General features: G+C 41.9%; 1 protein-coding gene across 12 annotated transcripts in view; it reads left to right on the top strand.

The window, feature by feature from the left end:
• Positions 1-23184, top strand: part of FGF13 (fibroblast growth factor 13) — a 297718-nt gene that overhangs the window by 269067 nt on the left and 5467 nt on the right. For 9 of the 12 annotated variants that reach the window (XM_083796736.1, XM_083796730.1, XM_083796734.1 and 6 more), the window contains one exon: positions 22482-22680. In XM_083796736.1, coding sequence (XP_083652862.1) covers positions 22482-22680 — 199 coding nt within the window. The other 3 variants (XM_083796739.1, XM_083796729.1, XM_083796738.1) reach the window with 3 other exon arrangements.

Genomic DNA, 23184 nt, shown 5'->3' with positions numbered 1-23184 from the left:
AGCCCCTGAGATCTTCCCTACAATTGAATTACAGTAGTTACTGCAAATCTCCCACTTTACTATAAAAAGAACCGTTCCACTCTTAATTGGGAAATGTGCTGTAAGTGCATAAGGGGCAACATTTCAAACTTGCTGGGATCTGAATAGCATCAGTAGAAATCATTAAATAAAACAGATGTTTTCCTTCTGACAGTCAATCCAAGGGTAGTGGTTAGACCCCTTAATGGAACTTAATGAGACACTTAGCAGTCCATTTCCTACTGCTCCTGGCTTACTTACAACATCATCCCGTCAGCGTGCATCTTGCAGGAGCAGCAGCGAAGGTCACAAAGGCTGTCTGGATATGGCAGCAGTTTGAGCCCAATGCCTGCACGCAGTAGTTTCCCAACTGGGTTAAAAGGGTCTCCTCCCTTCAAGACAGCTGCAATTTCATGTTACATACAAAGACAGTGAAAGAAAAAAAATAAAAAAATTGTGCAGGTTACTTGAAAAGATGCCTGTTCTTGAGTTCATCATAGCTTTGGTGTCAGTGAAAACACTGATACTTCGCTCTTCGGGTCATAAAAATAAAAGCCTTCCCCATCCCCACCCCTCAACAAACTTTTCAACTTTATAATTTCAGTTTTCATGTTGTATAATAGCCTGAGTGTAGAATTTTAAGAACATCAAGAGATGATTTCTGATTCTTTTGTGAAAAGATCCAGGGTTTTTATTTTTATTTTATTTTTGTGTTGATTTGAAATAAGAACAGATTTTGTAGTGGCTTGGTGTTTCCTATGGAACTGAATTCATTTACATTATCTCTAATGATAGCTTATCGTTTGATAGAGGCATCACAAAAATGGATGGAGCACTTTTTTGTGCGCTTTTTCTTGCACTTTTTGTGGAGCACTTGGGCTTCAGAGAAGCCTGTGAAGGGCTCTGCAGTTCTCATCGCAGCTCAGGGTTTGTGTGCTGTGCTCTGGCTGGCGATGGGGCAGCAGCAGAAAGCCACATGCTGAATAGGCACCTCATGCTGGCTTCCGCCCTGGGGTCAAAATGACTTGCTGGTATCTGGAGCCCTCACGGTCGGGAATTCATTTTTTATATTTGGGGTGAAACTACAATAGAAATTGAGCAGAACTTGGATAAGGTTGGTCAGTGTTTTTATGTGGGGTGTATGTCAAGGACAAATTGTTTCCCAAGATCTATAATAGATCTACTGTGTTCAATAACAGCAACTATCTTTGGTAATCCCCAGTAGATGGACTGGATTTCTTGGGAAATAATAAGTGTGGTTTTGCTCATAACAAGCACTGTAGATAAAGATGTGTCTTTACATAACTTTCAGGTGGCTGAAAGATAACTTGCTCTCTTGCACAAATTAATGGCCAGTGGAAGCCTATATGAAAGGCTGCGAAGATATTAGAATGAGACACTGTCCTGCACACTGAAGTTCTTCACTTTATAAATTTAACAAAGATAATCTAGGTTATTTAAAAGGAAATTGATTACATTTCTGAGACAGATAGAAATACATATTTTGTACAACTGCTCTATTGATTCTTTGTTCAGCCTGTTAGTGATGATGGTAAGAAGTATGAATTTGTGAAATCTGTATAGGAGGTTGTCCTAGGCATTTCTCTTTTACAGCACATGAAACATCCTGCCACGTATGCAAATGCTTAAAAGCTCAGAGTGGATTAAAAAATCTCTGATTTTTTCAGCAGCCGTATTTCCTTCAAAAGGATACTCCAGAAACTCCTTGTAAACTCTTGCTTTTGATCAACATAGAGTTTTTCTAGTTTTCCCTCTTCTTATTCAAATCCAAAGCAAGGCAGTATTTAGCTATGTTTGTAGCTAGTTTTATGAAAGTGATCACCAGAAAGCCTGGAAATGGTGAGGTAGAGCTCACCTGTAGCTCCTGGGAGGAAGTCAGTTAACAATTATGGAAATCAAACCACAAATGAGGGTTCTTCAGTTTTGAAAGAGGAGTTTTGGGAAAAGCAGTGTCATTTGTCCCCAGTATATCTTTCTGATGCTGAAGAAGAGATGAAAAAATTTTTTTTCCTTTTATTTCTCAAATGCAATAATACAATAAAAATAGGTCACGCCATTTAGTGTGAAATAGGCAGTGGTTTCAAAGAACCAGTGTTTCTAATTTGTGTTTTTCTTGTGGGTTTTATCACTCAACGCCCACGTTACCTAATTATATACACCTCAAATCAAAACTTAAGAATAACTTGCTTATTAAAATCTGTCATTGCTGTTAGGAAACATGTCACTGATACACACTTTCTGTTTCTGGCTTGCCTCGTCAGCATCACTGCCACCGTGATACCCTGCATGCCCCCATTTACCTGTTATTTTTCTAGGCTGGTGGGAACAGAGGGAGCTCAGCTGGTGGGAGGAGGCAGCCCTTTGGCTGGGATCTCTCTGAATCACCTTTGCAGAATATTTAGCAAAACGAAACGGGGAGAATCCAAAGCGTATGTTACAGAGATCGGTATCTGTGCCAGTTTCCCAAATGCTCTGATCTTCTTGCTTTTGAGGGATTAATTACCTGTTAGCTCACTTTTCAAAGTTAAATTACTTTTTTTTTCTGGTGCTATCTTTTATCTTTTTCCCTTGTTCTTATGCATACTCTTTCATACTTGTCACTGAGGAATATTGGGATGGGAAACTTTTATCTCTTCCAATATTGGATTTTGCTTCGTGATGTTATTGCTGTATCTGCAACAACCCAATTTCCTTCTCCTCTGTATATACCTCTAGAGCTGAGTTATTGCTGAGGTAAATTTTCTCTCTTGTCACTCCACCATTTGACACAAGGTGATTAAATTAATAACAGAGGTTATTTTTTCAGAAGCTGCCTGAAAAGGCTGTCCATTCAGGTAATGGGCAAAAGTGTCTCCTGCGTGCAAGGTGGTGTAGCTACTTTTGTGTGTACTGCTCTTCATTCCGTGGCAGTTGTGCTGAGCTTTGGATAACATTCCCCAGCCTGGGATATATACCCCAAAATGAAAAAGCCCAAAGTGAAGAAGAGAAGAATCTATTCATTAAAGCTGAGCAAATACGGGGGGAGGGGTGGGACAGTGAATATTCATTTGATTTAAAAAATAAATTAGCTTTAGCTGTGTTCTCATCCCCTTTGGCATTTATTTTCCAGAACTCTGCATCCCGTCAGATTATACCAGTGTAAATGTTCTCAGAAAGCTCGTTTTTAGCAAGTATACTGAATTATTTGCATGACCCCCAGGGATCAGTTCCTTGTAATTACACAAATAACTTACTTGACTTACTTGTAGCTATGTACTGTAATTGGTGCAGCATGCAGTTGCTGATGCACGTTAACCATGTTTTACTAGTATATAGCGCTCACCAGCAGACCACCATGAAATCTTTTCGGCCAGGGATGGAGAAGCTTCTTAGGGCACAGTACCTAATTAGTTTTTAACACCATGGTAGCACCTTGCTGCTAGTGTAGCCAGCTTTCTTTTGATGTCAACCAGGCACCCATGCCAATGGTTTGCCAGCACTGAGAGGTTAGTACAGTGCTGCCAGCCTCTGGTGAAACGAGCTTTATCAGGTAAAAATATACCCCAGTATTTCCCTGCCCTCTTGGCACCTGCAGTTGGACAGTGCAGGCAGAGGCCACCAGGATCTTGTTACAGAAACTCTCACTCCAGGAAATGATTATCAAGTTGCAGAAGTGTCAGTTTACAGATACCCCTGTGCACCTTTTGCAAGAAGTTGGAGGACAATGAACCTGTTTCAGCTGTAAGTGTATGATAGAGAGGTGAACGTAAGTACAATGTACATGTAAATACAGAGGGAGTCTCCTATTTGCCAGGGGAAGTCTTGCAGCCCTTGGACTGTTGCTTGGTCCCTCAGTTATTCTTGTGCCTTTGGCTTTGTAAAAGGGAGATGTGGCCATACCCCTTGAGTGACATGGAGACGGGATGCTCTTCCCCTAGTCCTAGCTAAATACTGTGTGCATCCTACCAAGGGTGAGTGCCGAAAGGTACAGAGAAAAAGGCAAAAGATTTAGCAGATTTAACAATGTAGAAGCATATAGTAATGAGAGCATGAGGACTTTGTGTGGATTTAAAAAACAGTAGTCCAAGACACTGCGAACTGATCTTTGTCTCAATGAGCAGGAGAGCTTGGTGGAGTCAGGGGAGACAGGAAACATCTGTGCTAAATGCAGTGGTATGTAAGAAGCATTCTTGGGTTTTAATCCACAATGGGAGATAAATTCCTCATTAGCCTTGGGCAAAACATGTAAGAACTTGGTTTCCATTTCCTCCTTCATGAAAAGGCTTATGAGGAAATATCAGAGCACTGGGAGGTGCTCCTGGCAGACAAGTCCCATTTCCAACAGCAAGATAGGAAGCAGGGATCTGAGCCTCCAACCAAGAGAATTACTTTCAAAAACCACTGCAGTGTTTCCAGAAGTTTAACGCAAGTGCTGAAACTGCTGCTGAAAACAAAAACGTACTTCAGCTGTCTTTTTTTTGAGCATTACATCACATGTGAGACATTAGTTAAAGATGTTGAAAATACAAAGAATTGTCTGCTGGGTTTTAAAAGTGTTTTAGTTTTTTATGTAGTATGTTCCCCATTCTAACAAGATTCCTTACTGTTGTTCATCTGGTCTGAGAAAAATAATTTACTTTCTTTCCCTTAGAACTCTCCAATTCTGTTGTCTTGATCTCTGATGCTGTGACAGGTCTTTAAAAATAATTGATTCCAAGTGTTCGGGTTTTTTTTGGTAACAGAGAATTAGAACTGGGAAGTGAGGTTAGACTGGTTGTGCATTGCACCTCTGCCTGTGTTGTAAAACGAGCTTATTAGTAAATCACTGAACCATATATAATTGTATTTTTGAGGTATCATATTAAAACTCGCAGTGATGACCTACCCTATACATCATTTGATGTTTAGATTACAAGCTTTTCTGATACAAGTCACGTGAATTATTTTATTAAAAAAGGAAAAACCATTTGTTTTTCTGTCTGCAGAAATAATTCAGCCCTTTCCATTCCTGGCTGGTATCACTGCTGGCTGCAGCTGCTGGGAGCAGGAAAGTTGAATCTCTTAAAACATTTCTTTAAGAATGCTTCAACTATGTACATGTGATTACACTCAGATATTATTTAGTAGTCTTCATTTTCACAATGGAGTGCAAACATTAATTACTCCTCTCCGTCGTCACTTCAGTTTTACAAAATAGGAAACTGGATATAGTGCTTTGCTTATTTGAGTATGTGCAGCTCTGAGAAATGAGGATGTTACGAAGAGATTTATCCTAGGCCACGCTGGGAGGTGGCAAGCTTGAATTAGGCAGTGACTGCGTCCTGACCCCAAACTGTGCTGGCTGATTCAAAAGGTCAGGTGAGGCTGTGTCCACACCAGAAGATGACATCTAGACCATCACTTGGCACACCGCTTTGTCTTTTCCAAAGACGGTACGGTTTCAGTGACAACAGTACATGAAAGATGGCCTCTGCTGCAAAGACAGAGCGTCTTGTTTTCTGTATAATTACCTCTCTGTCTAGACAGGTCCTTACGGTCTGGATGTTGGGTAGGCAGCTGGTTGGTTTAAGCTAGACTTTTATAATTCATTTTAGAGTAAGTTTGGCAAGCTTGCTCATAAAACGACTCCTGCCTTCTCTCGTCTGGGAAACGTGAGAGGTGATCGCGCTCTTGGTGGGGTGAGGTGTTTGAGCAGCAAGGGCCGCCCTGGTACCAGCCCGCACTGCTGCCCACTGCAGTGGCCCACATAGGGTACAGGCACGGCGGTGGCTGCTGTTTGTGATGGTTTCTGTACCAAAATGAGGAGCAGAAGAACCAGGTACAGTGAGAAGGGGCAGCAGGGCACTCTCAGCCATCTTGGAACAAGCACCAGGATTGGTACCGTGGGGCCGACCTGGAGGAAAAGTAATTCCTGCTTGGAAGGGTTGGGGCCAGAAAAGCGCCTGCGTTTAGGGAAACAAGATTTCATCCACCCCTGCCTGTGCTTGAAGCATATGGGTCTTCTTTATTTTCATTTTTTTCCCTTTACCAGAAATAGTCTCAGGAGTACAAAAGCTAGGCTAGCCAAGCTGACCATGAAAAATTAAAACTGTAGTTCTGGCTGATTTAAATAACTGTTGTGAATGTGTATTGCCCTAAGTTGACCTGCTCACAGTTATCTGATAAAGCTTCACATATATGTATATCTGTAAAGCGTTTTGCAAAAGCTAGTGGCATTCTGCTCATGCAAAGTGTTATTTAATAGATGGGAATCTGTGCCAGCACCATATGAAATGTTTTCTAGTCCAAGCCTAATTAAATTTCCACAGGAACCCCATTGCCAAGCAAACACTCCTGGTTTGTTCTGACCTCCAATGCTTTGGTTTGTTTGAGGCAGTAACGTGAAATGTCAGCAGCAGCCCAGGTAACACCACCTATTAATAAGTTGGATGATGTTTCCCATCATCAGATATTATTTTTAGCTGCTCCACACTTTGTCAGAATTTAACGACTAGATTTAAAATCTATCAGTCTTCCCTTTCTGGCTGAAGTTTGTGGGGAAGCTTCATCTCTGTCACTGCAATTATTTCCAATAATTAGACTTGGAAAACACTTGAATTGAGTCTTGGGATGGGAGTCCCTTATGTCTCTATAAGTGTCCATGACAAGGGATTTTCACCTGCTATGAGTTCAGTATGGACTTTTGCCCTTGCTGGATGGAGGAATAGGGAAGCAAGTGTTTGACTTTGGCATGAGTTCCTTTAAATCTCTCCTTGCAGATGTCCGATAAAAATATATTAGAGTTTGGCAGATAAGGTTTTCCACAGTTGAGTTTGCCTTGAGCAAAAGAAGTAGGCAGATGTTTTTCTTTTCTCTCTCTTTTTTTTTTTTTTCCTGGGGCACTGAGGGACAAAAAAAGAGAGAGGAAATGCAGCAATGGGGCAGAGAACAGGAACAAGAGCAACAGTGAATGGAAAATGGACTTTGAGAGAGTCAGAATTGAGGATGAAAAGAGGCCGGTGAGGCAAATTTTCCTCTGTGTGAGTGCACTTCTCCCTGGAACTCAGTCCAGGTTTCCTCAGATGTGGTTTTCTGTCTGGAAATCTGCTGACCAAATAAATCTCTATTGCTTTCTATTGGTTTGCACAGGCAAGAATAAGCACCCCTGGTTCCTGGCTGCTCCCCTCCCTGCATGCCTGGCAGCACTGATGAATGGCAGAGAGGGCTTCCCCTCTGAAACACAGGGCTAGAGATTGTACGTACAACCTGTGCTGCAGGCTGCAGCGTAGGATGCCTTATTCTGCCATTCATCATACAGCAGAGAAATACCCTCAGAGGTATCCTCCACATGTCCCTGTTGCAAACTCTCTGCTGGCATCGAGACACTGTTCTGCAAGCACGTGGGGTCGGCACAAGCTCCCTCTTCCGACACAGGACACGCTGGTGTCCCCGTGGCCCATGCCCCTGCCTGAGGCTCCTGCCCCGGGTTTAACCCGAGTGGCTTTAAAACAAGAGGACCCGGCATAAGACAAGGGTGGAGGAGGCTCACTCCTGAGCATGACAACATTGTGTTCTACCTCTGTTCACAGTGGGACTATTTCGGCTATCTGGTTAAGCTCTCAGAGAATGCAAATTTTTCAGCGGCAGCTGTAGGAGCTTGATGGTGGAGGAACAAAGTAGGAATTTATAATGTGCGTATAATTGTAAAGAGAAGGATTTTTTTAGCGCGAGATCAGCGGTAGTGCAGAGTAATAATCATCTTAAAGGGTGACTCTCTAGAATTAGTTGTTATTTTGTTTGAGTCCTTTGAAATCGTTTCCATACTATATAATTATCTTAAATTTTAAGTGCTTCCTGCAGTGATAATGTGTGCATTTTTGCATTGTTATGTAAATGCTTTAGCAGTTCCCAGTGTAGAATTGGAAATGTCATTCAAAAACAGGTAATGGCTTTGCAATGTCTAGGGGAAGAAATTAATCTTTTTCTTCCACATCATTTTACAGTTTGTATTCTGTCGTTGTGCGGTTGTGTTTTCAGCTCTGACAGAAGCTGCCTTTCAACAACAAACATCCAGTGATCGGATACACTAAAGCAAAGAGCTGGATTTCATCAGTGTGAGCTTAAAAAGATGAGAGGCCAGCAGCCAAACTGTTACCTCCTACAGAAAGAAAATCATTAATCTGTACATGCAATTAATCTGCACTCAGACATCCTATGCAAAGACAGATATGAATAATTATAAAAATATTATTTAAAAATAATTAAAACGTTATTAAAAAATAACAGAAGTCTAGGAATCACTGATAAGATTTGTGTGTGTGTGTGTGTGTGCTGCGGTGTTGCTGAATTCAGTAAACACGAGGAGCGGGTCGCTGCAACACCAGCTTGCATGGCTGTGCAGGTGGCACAGACGAAACCCCAAACCTTGGGGAAGAATTCATTACCCAATGAGCAAGAAACGCCACTGTATCTGAGGCTAATGTTACAAATGCAAATGTAATGCCTAAAGCAATATTTGGTGTGCCATCTGACTCCCCTCGAGGTGCCACATAGGAACAAAGAGGGATATCAACAGGTCACTCTGGGAAGTTGCACATACCTGTTCTGACAGCAGATTATTTTACGAGTGGAAGGAAAGGAGCAAGCCTGCCGCTTCCCTGCCAGGAGAGCATCAGCTTGTGACACGCGGGGCTCACTTACACTGTGAAGCTCATAATGGGGAAGGTTGTATTTGAACCAAAGCAGCAAGGCAAGAGTTCTGCATTGTACAGAAGTATGATGATTAAAATATGAGATTTAAAAGGCACTGCCTCTCACTAAAAAGCTAGTGCTGAGATTTCAAAGCAGACTGGGAGTTCAACCAGATACTTTCCACTAGTTTCAAAGAACGGGTTTTGTCTACATTTGCTGGGCTGTTTTGAAAATTGACATAATTTCTTACAAATCATTCTCTTTTAATAATTCAAAGCTCAGTCCTGGAGCACTAACTCAGGCAAAGTCATGATTCATTTCATTGGGAGCTTTGCCAATATAATACTGTAAGGTTTGGGGGCTATTCCAGCAAAGGGGAAAGAAATCCCTGCAAATATTGCAAAGTGAAAACTGTATCTTGGATGTACCCAAGGTAATTTCTTTCTGTTTCAGTAGTCACGCTGCTGATGCAAAGGCTGATCTTGGGCAGACTTGGCCTGGCTTGGAAGAGAGCAGACTGAAATCCTCATCTACTCAACACTTTGTATTTAAATTCACTTAGAATACCCTTTAGCAGAGTAGAATCTGTGGTGCGGGAGTTGAACATAGCAGATCCATGCTTCATTATCCCCTACAGGGTAAATTTATCCCAACCGTGTTCACTGAGGGCAGGAAAATCCCAGGCGGACCCAGCTCTTAACTTTGGTGTTGCTTTTATGTGCCTTGAGGTAGAAGAGCTGAATCAGAGCCTGGGCTCACGCACGCAGGTCCAGATTCAGACTCAGATCCTCAGGGATATTCAGATAGATGAATCCCATTTATTTCAGTGATAGTTTTATTTTATTTCAGTGGTAGAATTTAAGTGGAAATTAATTACCCCATTTGTTCATCATGGGTTTAGCCACAAAATCCTCAAAGTCCAAAGATGTCCACAGAGTCTTGTTTGCCTGCAGGAAAACTGCATTTCTGAACTTGCCAGCACATACTCCCTGTGCAGACTTCAGAAGGCAGCTGATCAAATTTACCAGCATTTCTCCTGAATCCTTGCCCTGTTGTACCTTCTTCCCTCAGCCTTTTTTTTTTGCTGCTTGTTAGGTTATAGTAGCAAGGGTAGCCCTAGACGGTGAAATGGAAGATGAACCGGTGGGTAAATTGGAAGACGAACACCTTTTCTGATAGACAAGCTCACCTTTATGTTTTCAATTGCAGGGTGGTTTTGCTCTCTGCTCTTTGGCTGGCTGCAGTCAGCTTTTATTTGCTGACTTGGAAATAGATAACCAGATTTTAGAAGCAGAACTGATCCAAGGCAGTTTAGATTCTTGAGAGAAGATGGTAGTAGTTTTCAGAAGAAGCCTTGGACTTGAATTTCAGATTCCTCCTTGCTATAATGCAAGCACAATAACTGCTAATTTAGAACTTTTAGAATTTTGTTGTTATTGTGCTTATAAGGACTCTCTGTAGCAGAGCTACAAAGTTTTTTTTTAACATCAAGGTACTCATGTTATTCAACTTTTTTATGATTTGAGGAATGAAGGTTTCTCTGCAGTACAGCCCTTCTATGTCTTGTCCGAGAGCTCCGTGTCTGTTCAACAGGTAACACTGTCAGAAGAAATTGGGACTGAGATGTTAAATGTTCCTGGACTTGAATTCTTGGGAAGTCTGAGAGACTTGCTGGCGCAGCTCTGTACACTCTGGTACAGAGCTGGTGCAACAGCTCTGCAAGCTAGGGAGAGCTCATTTAGTCACAGTTTGCACTAATTGTTTTGCTGCATCTTTTTTTTCTCTGTGCGATAACTCAGAATGGCACCAGCTCTCCTTTTGAAATGCTGTAATACATCGGTCTGCAGGGCCTGGCTCATGAAGCAACTGTTCCATGCTGATTTCCCAGAAATCTGTGATTGTAGTCGAGGCTATCTTAGGGTAGGGTTTTAAATTGCACCCCTCCCTGAGACATCTGGGTGCCTTCCAAGTTTAAATCAGCCTTGTAAGTGCTTTACCAGGGACTCACGTCTCTTCTGCTGCTTAGACAACAGCAGCAGCCTGTCTCCCAAAAGTCTGGCTCCAGTAATCAGTCACACAGCCCAGGGGCAGCAGGGAGTGAGACATCACCAAATGACAGACCCTTGCAAAGTCCGTATCACCACTCGGGAGAGAGAGAAAGCGGAGCTCTATAAGCCTATCTCTTCTCTGGCTCAGGCTCTCGCTTGGAAGGACAGGAGTTCCTATTAGACTGTGCATTTGTTTTAGAGAAAGCGTCCTATAAATCGCTGAAAAAAAAACATCTATTCTTAACTTCATTGAGGACAGTTGTCTGAGGGAGTTGTTGGAGTTGTTGCTGTATCCCGCAGTGAGGTATTAGAAATGTTTCTATCTACACCGTATAGCTTGCTGGGCACCCTTTTTTAGGGGTAACAACTAATTTATTTATTTATTTAATTTAAAACAGAAGAAACTTTATTTTGTCCTAGGCCTGTCTGATGTTTGCAGAGAGGTTTCCCCAGTGCTCTGCCTGGGCTGCTATCCGAGGGCCTGGTGAAGATGAAAGTAGCTGCATTTGCTGCCCTCCTGGACCGCCTGAGCCACTCCTAGGGATGCAGTCAGCCTTTGCTGAGAGCACATTGCACTTTGAGCACTGACTGTAGCACAAAGCTTCCCATTTCCCAAGCTGTGTGGTGCCAGCTTGCTTGTTAGAGCAATGCAGTGTTTTAAATGCTAATACATGCTTTACCCAAATTACAGACAGATGTTTGTGCTTCTGTTACCTGTGCCTGCTGCAGAGGAGACTGGGCTCTGCTCTCCTGCAGTTTTTCATGTGTAGGGTGTTGGAAAACTCCTTTGAATACGAATTTCCTTTAATCTGACCCATCGAGTATTGCTTACAAGGAGGGCATATATGTCATTTACTGAGAGAAATTCAATCTGTTCTTTCTCTGCATAAATGTCCCTTCTTAGGTGGGGTCTTCACCTGCTGAAACAAATGTTGGCTCTCAGTCAGCATCAACTCTTGGATAAAGGGTCAGTCTTACATCTCATCTCTCTTGTATAATCCTTGATAATCTTCCTTTTTAAAGTTTTTGCCATCTGAAATCTCTCAAATCCCACAATTAGCCTGCCGTCTAATACGAACATCCCTCTGAGATCCTCTTAGCAGCATATGTTCAATAGCATAATTTAGGGAGCCGAGAGGGCGGAGGAATTCCAAAGAGCATTGCTGCTCTATATCAAGAAGCAGGGTTTGGCTGCCAGTAATGCCCTGGCACTGTCAAACTACTGAGGTTTGAAAAACATCCATCCATGGCATTCATGAATAAATGGATTGCAGAAAATCAAGCTCGTTTGAAAAGGTCACATTACCATCTGGTCATACAGAGATGCTGCTTTGGTCCAGGCAGAGCTAACCAGCTCCTTGAACCTGTGACATTCCCAGTATTCAAGCTTAGTCTTTATCATTTGCACCTGACGTAAGCGAGTTAGCTGGATTAGGAGTGAAAATATCAAATAACCTTGAGTTCTTAAATCAAGATGTGTATGTTTATTAGCAGGGAACGTGAACATTAGAAAGCTAATACAGTAAAGTCATAGGTAGTCTTTCCCGTGGTCATATTATGTTTAGGATCAGGTCCTGAAAGAGTCACTGATTTTGTTCAGTGTAATGACCTGCTTAACTTTCCCTACGCTGACATTATTTGTGTTTAAAATGAAGCCTGCAGTGTAGTGCCTTGCAGAATAAAAATGTAAATAATAGGCCTATTGGATTGATATTAATACTATTTTTAGCATATAATGCCAGTCTAAAGACTCCACTGCATTCGGTATTTTGCAGAGATTTACACTGGGTTCCCAAACTTCGGCAATGTTGCTGCGGGCGGAGCACCTGCAGGCAGCCACCTGAGAGCATTGCTGACTGCACATGGGGAAAAGCAGCAGCCAGGACAAATGCCTTTGCTGAGAACTGCAGCCTAAAAGGGTGGTATTGACCACCAAAGGATCGGCTAACCCATGGTGCCATAAATATGCAGCCACATTAATAAAATATATGGGCCAAATGGCAAGCCTGTCCTTTTGTGCAGAACAGACTCTGAGCTGACAGCAAAGCAAGGACCTGTTTGATGTAATGTGGCATTATTTCTTCTCCTGCAGCTCTTGCTGTTATTTATCTTCTGCTTGCAGCTTCTCGCAGTCAGTGAGCAGAGGCAATTTCTGGTGCGCAGAAAAAGAGCTCACTCAGCAGCATCTGCCTCCAAGCGCTTCCTCAGGGGCAGGTCCCATCTTCACTGTCAGCAAAGGTGGTGGGTGGTGGCACGGAGAGGTCCCGGCTGAGCCGAGGCTGAGTTTGGCAGCGCTGCCTGCCCGGTCTGTGGAGGGAAGAGCTCTGCCTCCATAAGCTTGCCATCAGAAGCCCAGGATCGCTCCTTACAAGTGCAACAGAGGACGAGGAGATCACTTCCATGCTGATTTGCCCAGTGTAAGTCCCAGCGGCTGTGCAGACAGGCTTCCAGACAGGTTGCAGGTTACCGCAAAAACAGCATTCCCCGTTGTCACCTATTCCTAGGGGAAGGACATTAGCGCTTGTTCTGACCATTGTTTGCTCAGCTACCCTGCTCCCTAAAAAGGGAAACTTTCCATTTCTTTCCCCTTTCCCACAGAATTCAAGGAGCATCCGCCGCTAAAAGGGTCATGTCCCAGCTTGTAATTAAACAGATTTAGAGCCTGCTGCAAACTCTGATTAGATTATTGTTTCTTCAGCACTTTCAGATAAATCTGCATGAATTCATGGGTGACGGTCTGAAGGAGATCTCTTCCATCTCCTTACCCCAGGGCCGTTGATGTCCTGTATCTAGGCTAGAGCAGTAAATCCCACACTCTTCTAATTAACCCTGCTAATTCCAAAAAGCCCATCGGGGTGTGAGTGCCAAGGGAGTGTTTGGTGGTGCAGTGCTCCAGCTTTGCTGCCCTTCCATCCTGCTGAAGTCACAGGTACCCCAGCGTGGCTGCTGCTGCCTGCCGAGCCTCACCCCAGGTTGCTTGTGCCCTGCAGCCCCTCGCAGCCCATGTAACTGAAACCAGTGTTTTGGGATGGTGTGGCTCAGGCAGTCAATATGGCAGCAGAAAGGTCATGCTGCCCTTCCTGCCCCATGCTCCCAGGTGGTATTTTAACAAACGCCAGCCAAGTCACCTTGTTCTAGGAGCAAATTAACCCGTGGCTGCTGCCCTGTTCTCTGCAGCCCCAGCAGCAGCAGTGCAGGATTCCCCCAGTGGCAGCGATCATGTAGATGAATACAAGAGTAATTTGGTAAAAGGGCTACTGGGACAGGAACACATTTTCTTTCTCGGCTGCTCTTGCCAACTTGCAGACGGCTGGGCTGTGACAGAGCGATGTCTCCTCATGCTATGTCATCGGCCTGATGGAGAGGCTCTTCCTTGCAGCAGCTTGCTGCTGCTGTGTGGAAGACAGTACCCTTGCATGGTTTCTCTGGCCCCGTGTCCTCACGAGGAAGTGATATACAAACCCAAAGGGAGAGCAGGCAGGCAATTAGCAGCTCGGAAGAACAAACCGCAAGCAGCTGACTCAAAACAAGGCAGTTGTGGTGTCTCCTGAGGCTCAGCCTTCTCTGAATGTTCACCTTCTGCAGTTCAGGTCACTGGCCAACTTTGACGAATGGCAGCAGGCTCAGGGCTTGGCCATTAAAACAAGTGGGATGCAGGGCTGTCTTTAACTGGAAGCAGAACATGGGCCCAGTACTTTAAAAGGCATTTTTAAACGCGGACTTTTTTTTTTTAAAAAAAAAAAAAGTAGTGCATGACACACTTAAGCTGAGGACATTCTGCACAACAGCTGTGTCAGTGAGATTTGACAATACCAGAATTTGATGTCAATTATAACTGCTAGAAATCTGATTGCAATGGCTGGCGGGTTATCTGTGTAATAACGTCTGTGCTACAGAATGGGTTGCTTAGCATCTTTGGGGCTTTCTGCTCTATTTCTGGGGGAAAAAAAAAAAAAAAGCTGTCATATCTGCCTTTTGCTTCCATCACTGCTTCTTTAATTTTTGAGCTTGGGTACACTGGTGGATCAAAATGTCAGAAATACCATAAAATTGAACTGTGTTTATCAGAGACACAACTTAAAAGATAGAGAACTTTTGTACAAATGCACAATGGTGAGGCTGAACAGCAAAGACCATTTTACTTTGTCATAAGACAACTGACTGAAAATATCTTACCTCTGTTATACAACTCAACGGTTCAGCCTCTTTTTAAATGTTGTGTTTCAGTCCTGGAAAAAAAAATTGAAAGGATTCAGTGAAGGGTAATGAAAATGATTAGAGGCACAGAGAACCTTTCATATGAGGAGAGATTTAAAAAGATTAGGTCCGCTTAGTTAAGAGAAGAGATGAATAAGCAGAGACATGATAGAGAGATGTGAAGTAATGAACGGCACCGAAGAGGCACACTGAGTACTTTTATGTGCTGTTTTCCAAAATTAAAAGCTGAGAGAAGAAAGCTATTAAAAACGAAAAAGAAGAAGAAGAAGAAGAAGTTTGCTTACGATGAAAAACAACAATGGACGCATTTTTAATATGTTTTCTGTGCTGCTGTCTTCACCTGTGGAAGCCACTATTGCAGAAAATGAAGTAATGAGCTTGGGAGAATGATGAGAAGGAGTAGGTTCTTTGGGGAAAATCTTGAGCCTATTGAGAGGAAAAGGGAGTTCTGCTCCAGCTTTGAATGTGAGCAGGATTCACCCATTGGCACCATCTCAAGTCTGCTGCAATGAACTGTCAGCCTCAGTGAGCTGTGAGTCTCCATACACTATATACCTGTATATGTATAGTCACTTGCTTCAGCTGTCTTTGATGATGTAAGATACCTTGATTTTTTTGTCCAGGTTGAGCATGCAGTATCTTTTCCACCATGATTTTCGGGGAGCACATCTTTTCCAGCATCTCTATTTTCAGTAACACTGGTACAGCTCGCGTTGAGGCAGCTCTTGCTCTTCAGCTGACATGCTCAGAGGGTAGCTCGTGGTGCTTTGGTCAGCTGGGAAGCTTTACTTCATCTGCTTGACTCAGTCACTTGGGAGGCGAATCGTGAGAAGTTGCAGCAGATCGGATTCAAGGTCCAGCAAGCTTGCAGTCCAGAGATGCTCAGTGGCACATACCTAGAGAAGAATATGAGATCGCAGTGTGGATGTACAGGGAAAAACATGCAGGGTACTCCCATTTTTCAGTAACTGGAGATTACCTCACCCAGAGGATATGGTGGTGGTCACCAGTCCTTGGCCAAGCATGGAAGGGCAGTCTCATGCAAATCATGGGCTTTATCATGCAATACGGCCTTTGGCTATACATTGAGAAAGTTATTCTAGTATATATAGATATTATTTTTTTTAAACCCCAACCTATGCTTATGCCAATAGACTTCTCTTTCTGAAAAGGTTTAGAGGTTTAAACGCAAACTTATATAGAGACTTTTTTTAATAGGTTTTGAAGCAGTAATAGGGCTTTTGTATGTGTGAAGCAATAAAAACTAAATATGACAAAAAAACAACTTCTAGTAATAGTAGGACTTCATCACATATGTTGTTCTTCTCTGTTAACCTGATGGGCACTTAGCGCTTAACAGGCCTTCCCAAGGTTTTGTTTCACAAAACAGCCAGTGTTTATAGACTAGTTTCTTCCTTCTATCTGACTAGAATTACACTGTTTTTCAACTAGGACTGGAAAGTCTGGTGCCCTAGAGCCAAAGAAATTAAAAAAAAAATAGATGCAAGCATTAGAAGATTTTAAAATATTTATAGAGCATTCGGGAAATTGCAGAGGTTTCCCTGTACCATGCATCCAGGATCGTTAGGGGTACACACGTTCAGCACAGCTCAGCACTGATGCAGAAAAGCATATGGGGGCAAAGCAGAACTTCTCTCTTATTCGTACCATGTAAATTATGTCTTACAACTTTGTGAGCTGGATTAGGAACGGGACCTGTGCTTGACATCTGTGAGGCATTCTCCTGGGCATCTTGCAGAACATTTAAATGACACTGTAGACTTCCTTTAACGAGATTAATTTCCTCTGCAGTATTCAGAAGAGTGTCATCTTTCTGTATGTATCACGCATTAGTTCTCTTGCCCCAGTTAAGGAGTGCTTTGGTTAATCAACACAGCTGTGGAAGTGGAGCATCACCAAAAGACAGCGGAACAATGCCATGATCATGCATCGTTCCTGTCTCAATTAAATTTCAGCACTCTTTACAGTCATCGAGGCTTTTCCCTGGGGTCATCAGGCAGTACATTCCTTGCATGGGCAGAGCATGCTGAGTGGTGACGCACCAAACTTTAAATAGGTATTTATTGATGTGCCTAAATGCCACTTAAAAATCTGGGCAACGATGACCTGGACAAATTTTCACAACTGAGTCACTGATAAGACTAGTAAAAAAGTAATGAACAAAACTAAAACTTGTAAATCTTCGTGTTTGTGATTAATATGTTTTCTACTTCAGTTCACTGTGTACATTTTTCCCTAAGCGTGTGCATTTGATTTGTTGTGCAAAGGAACAGTGTCAAGGGAATAACTACAGGATCTTTGCAATGCTTTTCTCATAGATTCAGAGAATACCTAGTGACAACCTGAAATCCCACTCTGGAGATGCTAGATATCCTGCTGGTTCCTTGGGTTCCATTTTATTGTTTCTGGAAGCTTTGTCCTAAATAAATTTACACACCACTGAGTTTTTGTGTTTCACTTCATAAATTCCTGCTTATTGCAATATCCCAGACAATTCCATGCTATGAACTTGGTTGGGATGACCTCCTAGGAAAATTGTGCCTTCCTATCTCCCTTGCCAGGAAGTAGGTTTCCTAATGAAAGAATTTACTGTACCTTTTCTACATAATTTTGAATTTAACTTTCTTTCCTGGATGGTCACAATGCCAGTACACATGCCTTCAGCTTGCAGAGAACTCAAGGGGAATTATACTCTTCCACAAATTACAACTCTTTAAACAGACTTTCTAATCATAGTCCTAGAGGATCAGTACATATTTATATATTGTGAGTTGCTCCCACCCAAAGCACAGGGATTCCTCAGAACAGGTAAATAGGTAAATTTAAGCAAAATAGACAGTGTTGTGGCATTGTATTCTATCTGTGGGAACTGTATTATCTGATCCAAAATAAATTATGTCAAGCTAATTATAAGTTTCAGTCACTATTGCCAACGGATTTTGGAGGCTTCACAAAATACCAGTTTCTTCAGAGAGTGTTCTCGCATTGGTGGCCTAAAAGCTGTTATTTCTGATAACCTAAAAGTTGAAGTGATCTCATCTTGTACAGTTGATATCACTGCACAATACAGGGTGATGATCCAAAGGATACACCCTGGAACTTCACATGCCAAGATGGAGAAAATCAATCTCTGTTAATATAAAAAGGCAGGCTCACTGGTGCAGAAAATCACTACTCTGGAGCCTTAAAGAGGCTCCTTCAAAAATTCATGATTATAGAATGGAGTCTTGGGCTACATTATAGTCCTGAAAGAAATCAGGATATGGAGAAAAAAAAAATCCAATTTTCATTAGGTAGAGGAAATAAACAATAAACACAATAAGCAAAATCATTGATTGCAAAGAATGTATGCTCAATATGTAAGAACATTTTCCAAGTTTCCCATGTACCCAATACTTTTTCCAAATTGTTTTCAAAGTTAATTTCTCTTTTGTCGTTTCTTTGTTTTGTTGTGGCTTTTTGTGTGTGTGGTTTTTGTTTGATTGTCTTCGGTTTTGTGGTGTGTTTTTTTTTCATGCCTCTAACGCTAAATCCATCTTAGTAAATATTCTGATTGTTATGGTCAACTGCTGTTGAAAGCTGCAAAACATTCAGCTTGTAGTGATATACAGAAATTTAACAAACTCAGTATTGACCTAAAGACTTAAACTTACTGCTCTGTAAAGTATTTGGTCATGTCCCCTGCCAAGGTTATCCATGATGTAAATACGGTATGCAATAAATAGCAGAGAGTAAGCATCTCTGCCCTCCTTTTGTGCGCTGTGCCTGCAGCCATCCTGATGAGAGGTTTCTATAATATGACAGAGCTTTGCAGACACTGAATACCTTTCTTTAGAGCAGATTCCCCATTTTCTGTCTATTGGGAGCCTGAATTCCTGCATTACAATCATATGGGGGCCATAATAACTAATATTTGGTCCTGCAGTGTAGATGGGTGTGATGGCTGATAATCTGGCTGGTGTTTGGCTTGAAGCATGGCTTTTGCACAATTAGAGCAGGAAGAATGCCAGGTTTGCTTTTACAGTAGTTTAGCTTTCAGCATCGGTAGGCCTATACCTCAGTATTTGTAAGGAAGAGACTGGATTATTTTAGATCTAATCTTGTCAGCTGCCTGGAAATACAGTCACTCTAAATATATGCTACAATGCCTTTTTACTATATTATCATACACCAAATTATTCCCCTTTTTAATTATTTTCACATATTTAATGCAGCTGCAGATCTATTCATGCGGAAACATTTCACTTGTTCAGCTGATCAGCTCAAAACCAAGAAGCAGCTTCTGACATTTCATCCTCCTGCTTTCTTAAGCATGGCTGAGTCATGACTACAATGAATCCAGCACTTTCTTTAACTTTTATTTATTCATTTATTCATTCATTCGTTGTTAAGGGTGAATGTGCGAGGGGCTTTGGTGAGTGCAATTTACTGTCGTGCAGGTGCCGTCATCCCTGACTGCTGAAGCAAGCTGCGACTGAAATACTATTTCACACAAACGCTTACTTTCTCATCTGTTTTGTATAACTATATATTCATAACACTTGACACCTCAGAACTCATTCAAATTACTTTCATTGCAAAGATGGACTTCCCTTCAGGACAACTGGAAGACAGGAAAAAACAGGGATGACATTATTATCACTATGCACTTACGTCTGGTGGTATCTGCTTGCGGCCTTAGAATTCAACCGTTATTTATATTTATAAATTTGAATAGCATTAATTATATAAGCTGGAAAACATCAGTTTTTATTCTCTCAAGAATTAAAGCTCTCTTTAAGATCTCCCAACTTTACTTTGTGCTTTCTCAGTGCACTGTCAAAGAATTTGCCAGCAAAGACAACATAATGGCCATTTTGCACTTGCTGCTCTGCACTGTATTTTAAACCAGTGTGCTGATAGAAGCACTGTCCATACCCAATCAGGTTGGTATATGAGCTTGCCAAGCTCAGAACAATATGCTTTAATTGTAATACCCTCAAATTAGGAGCATATCTGCTAGGATTCCTTAATAAAAGCTTCTGTCTGCAGTTCCCCTTCCCCACTCTTTTTTTTTTTTTTTAAATGAGTGGTAAAGACACATGTTGTACAAACTAAAGGCAGATGATGGGTAGGAGCAAACATCTTCAAAAGGTATGCAGCTGCTTAGTATTCAGGTGCAAGCAAAGCACTTCAGCTTCTGTAAACAGCTCGTTTGGGATCACCATTTATTTGGCACGGAGGAAGCCTTTCCCACCACGCAGCACCTTTTTGAAACTACAGCCGTAGCCTAGAAATTAAGGAGATATCAGTCAAGATGAAAGACCGTGATCTCGTGCCCAGCCAGTCAGATGAATGAAGGTGATCTGCTGCAATGCTGAAAAAACAGAGGAAATGTGACTCGGTCACTGAACATGTTATTGAGAGGCGTCTTTATTTCTGTGCCCAGCTGTTTCTCATGAGAAATGACCGCTGTGGTCATGACACTGAATCGTGGGTTGAGGCAGGGAGAGGATGGCTGTCCATGATGCTCGTGGGGCTGGCTCTCAGGTTGGTGGGCACCAGCAGGCGGTGTCTGGCTGTGCATGGGCACTGCTGCAAGCTCATTCGCAGTGAGTTCCACCATGGCATGTTGTCGCAAGTCTTGCAGCCAAGGGGAAAATCGGGGATGAAAGAGGTTTTTAGTGTCTTTATTTCTGTTTCCTCACTCTGCTTCAAGGGACTCTTGGCTCCTGCTGCTCATACTGAAGTTAATTTTCTTCCTAAGAGGGCTGGAGTAAACGTGGTTCTATTTGCAATCTGACCCTCTGTCACTGCGCACAAGCAGGCCTTTTGTACCCGAAAGAGCTCCAAATTACTGTACATAAACCATAATCATCCATCGGGAACACTGTAGTTTTCTATTTTGCTGCTAATTGGATGATACACTGGCAATAGTCCTTGTTAACATGGCTAGCACTGGGCAGGGTACAGTGAGAGAAGGCTTTTATTTAGAAATGTGGCAAACATATAGTTTCTGTCTCTGTTTGACAGCGTTTGAAACCAGTCGTCAATTAACTAAATAACAGCCAATTACTTTGAAGGAAAAAGGAAGAAAATTTCTTACTTCACATTCTTTGTTGAAGCAAACGCCAATCAGAGGACGGGAGGTTTTTTCTTTCTCCTATGAGAAGACAAAATGGGAAAAGATGTGCATAAATGTACAGTATTTGTTGTGTTGTTTTGTTTTGCTTTGTTTTTAAATACCATCTTTATTCTCATACAGGAATATTCAGAAATTAAATAAGAGCATCTTAAGCTCCCAAGACACTTAATTTCCTGTGACTTTTTTTTTTTTAATTCAAAATTGCAATCATTATGCAGGCACAATCTTTCTTCCTTTCTTTCATGCTGCTGCAGGATACTTGAGCACAAGGACAGCTCTGCAGAAGCTGTCTGCCTTCACAAGGAAAGTCCAGCAAAGAGCTGGTGGCTGTGCAGAGCAATGATAGGCATGTTTGCTATATTAACATTTGCATCACCAGACCAAGCCCTTCCTCTTTAATATCTTATGGGCAGTCAGAGGTCCGTAGCTGAAACTTCATCAAAATTTGTATCGCTAAAAACCTGAAGTGCCTAGACACCTCGGGAAACAGCTGAATAGTTCTATAAGGACTGGCATTTTGGTCTTAGACCCATCCAAGACTCATGTTTCATGCCTGCATCCTTTTCTGAACCTGGGTAACAGTGCCAAAAGTTGTCAACTGAGTTAAGACCATTGTACAGTGAAAGCCAGTCACACCACTGGCATGAAGAACAAGGCTCTCTCTTGGTTTGCTGCTCTTTATTTTAACTATTAGCTCAATACCATCTCCTTGAAAGCAGCTGTGTAATTCATCATGAAGACTAAGGCTTGATCCTATATGCTTTCATCTGCAATACCAGTTAACTCTTGCCAGTCCCAGATCAGAAGCTGGGGTCTGCAGTGGGTCTCTGACAGCTGGGATTTCAGCAGATGATAGAGTGGGCAGAGAAAGAGCATAGATTAAGGCAAAGAGGCAGCTGCTACAAGCTAACTTAATATTGCTGGGCTAGTAAAAGACCATTTACTCACGGCATCACAGCTTTGAATTTTTATTGCACTTTTTTCCTAAACATTTAAGGCCAGCGGTTAATGCACAAAGGCATTACGTGGCCTCGCTTCTTGCCTGCAAGGCTGGACCGCAGCTGGTCCCGTGGGGCTGACATCAGGGCTGTGTCTGCCTGATAGCCATTAGTTGCATCAATCAATAATTTTTCACTTAGACTTTTTACTCATTGCTCAAAAAGATTTTATTATGCTACTTTGAGCTGCTCACAGTGTCATTTCATGGATTTCAAATTGTGTTACTCTTTTGTTAGTACTTTTAGGGCGAGCATTCCAAATTGGATAGTAGAGGGTGAGAGGTAGGTCTTTTAACTGCCAGAAAAGCAATGAATATTGGATGCTTTTGCATTAACTGATGGGAGATTCAGCATTGCACATATTGATCTGTTATTTTCTTACAGGAACATTTTACACCTGAATGCAAGTTCAAAGAATCAGTATTTGAAAACTACTATGTAACATATTCTTCAATGATCTATAGACAGCAACAATCTGGACGGGGTTGGTATTTGGGTCTTAACAAGGAAGGAGAAATAATGAAAGGAAACCACGTGAAGAAAAATAAACCTGCAGCACATTTTCTTCCAAAACCATTAAAAGGTAATTGTTTGGGTTTGCTCCCAAAAATCTTTCTGAACTGACTTTATATTGTGTCAGAGATGTTTAATTCCTGTGCATAAGTATTTGAAGGATACAGCTAACTATATAACAAGAGTATAACATTCTGCTAACACACTCAGTGTAACTAGAGCTAGGGTTTGCTTGTTTGTTTGTTTTATGTTTCTCTATATTACCTCTGCCTTTCTCTCATTTAACCAAATATGTATATTAGTTTCTTTGTGCCCAAAGGCCATTGTCTACCATATAGGTAATGAAGACTTTACCTGGAATGTCCCAAACATCTGCTCACAGGCCTTTAGTGACTTGCTGTATAGCTTGCTAATCTGTGCTTTATATTACAGGGTGTTTGTCTATTTTTGCTTGGGGTAAATCTGTAATGCATGGTTCTTATTTAACCGTAATTAATGTGGCATCAACACGTGACATTAAAGGTAATAATGCATGTGGCGTATATATCCTGCTGTGTATTAAAAGCCAGGACCT

Source organism: Anser anser (assembly GCF_964211835.1).
Source record: "Anser anser genome assembly, chromosome: 13".
Classification (NCBI taxonomy): Eukaryota; Metazoa; Chordata; class Aves; order Anseriformes; family Anatidae; genus Anser; species Anser anser.
Note: the sequence above shows the minus strand (reverse complement) of the source record. Positions and strands in the feature narration are given on the sequence as shown.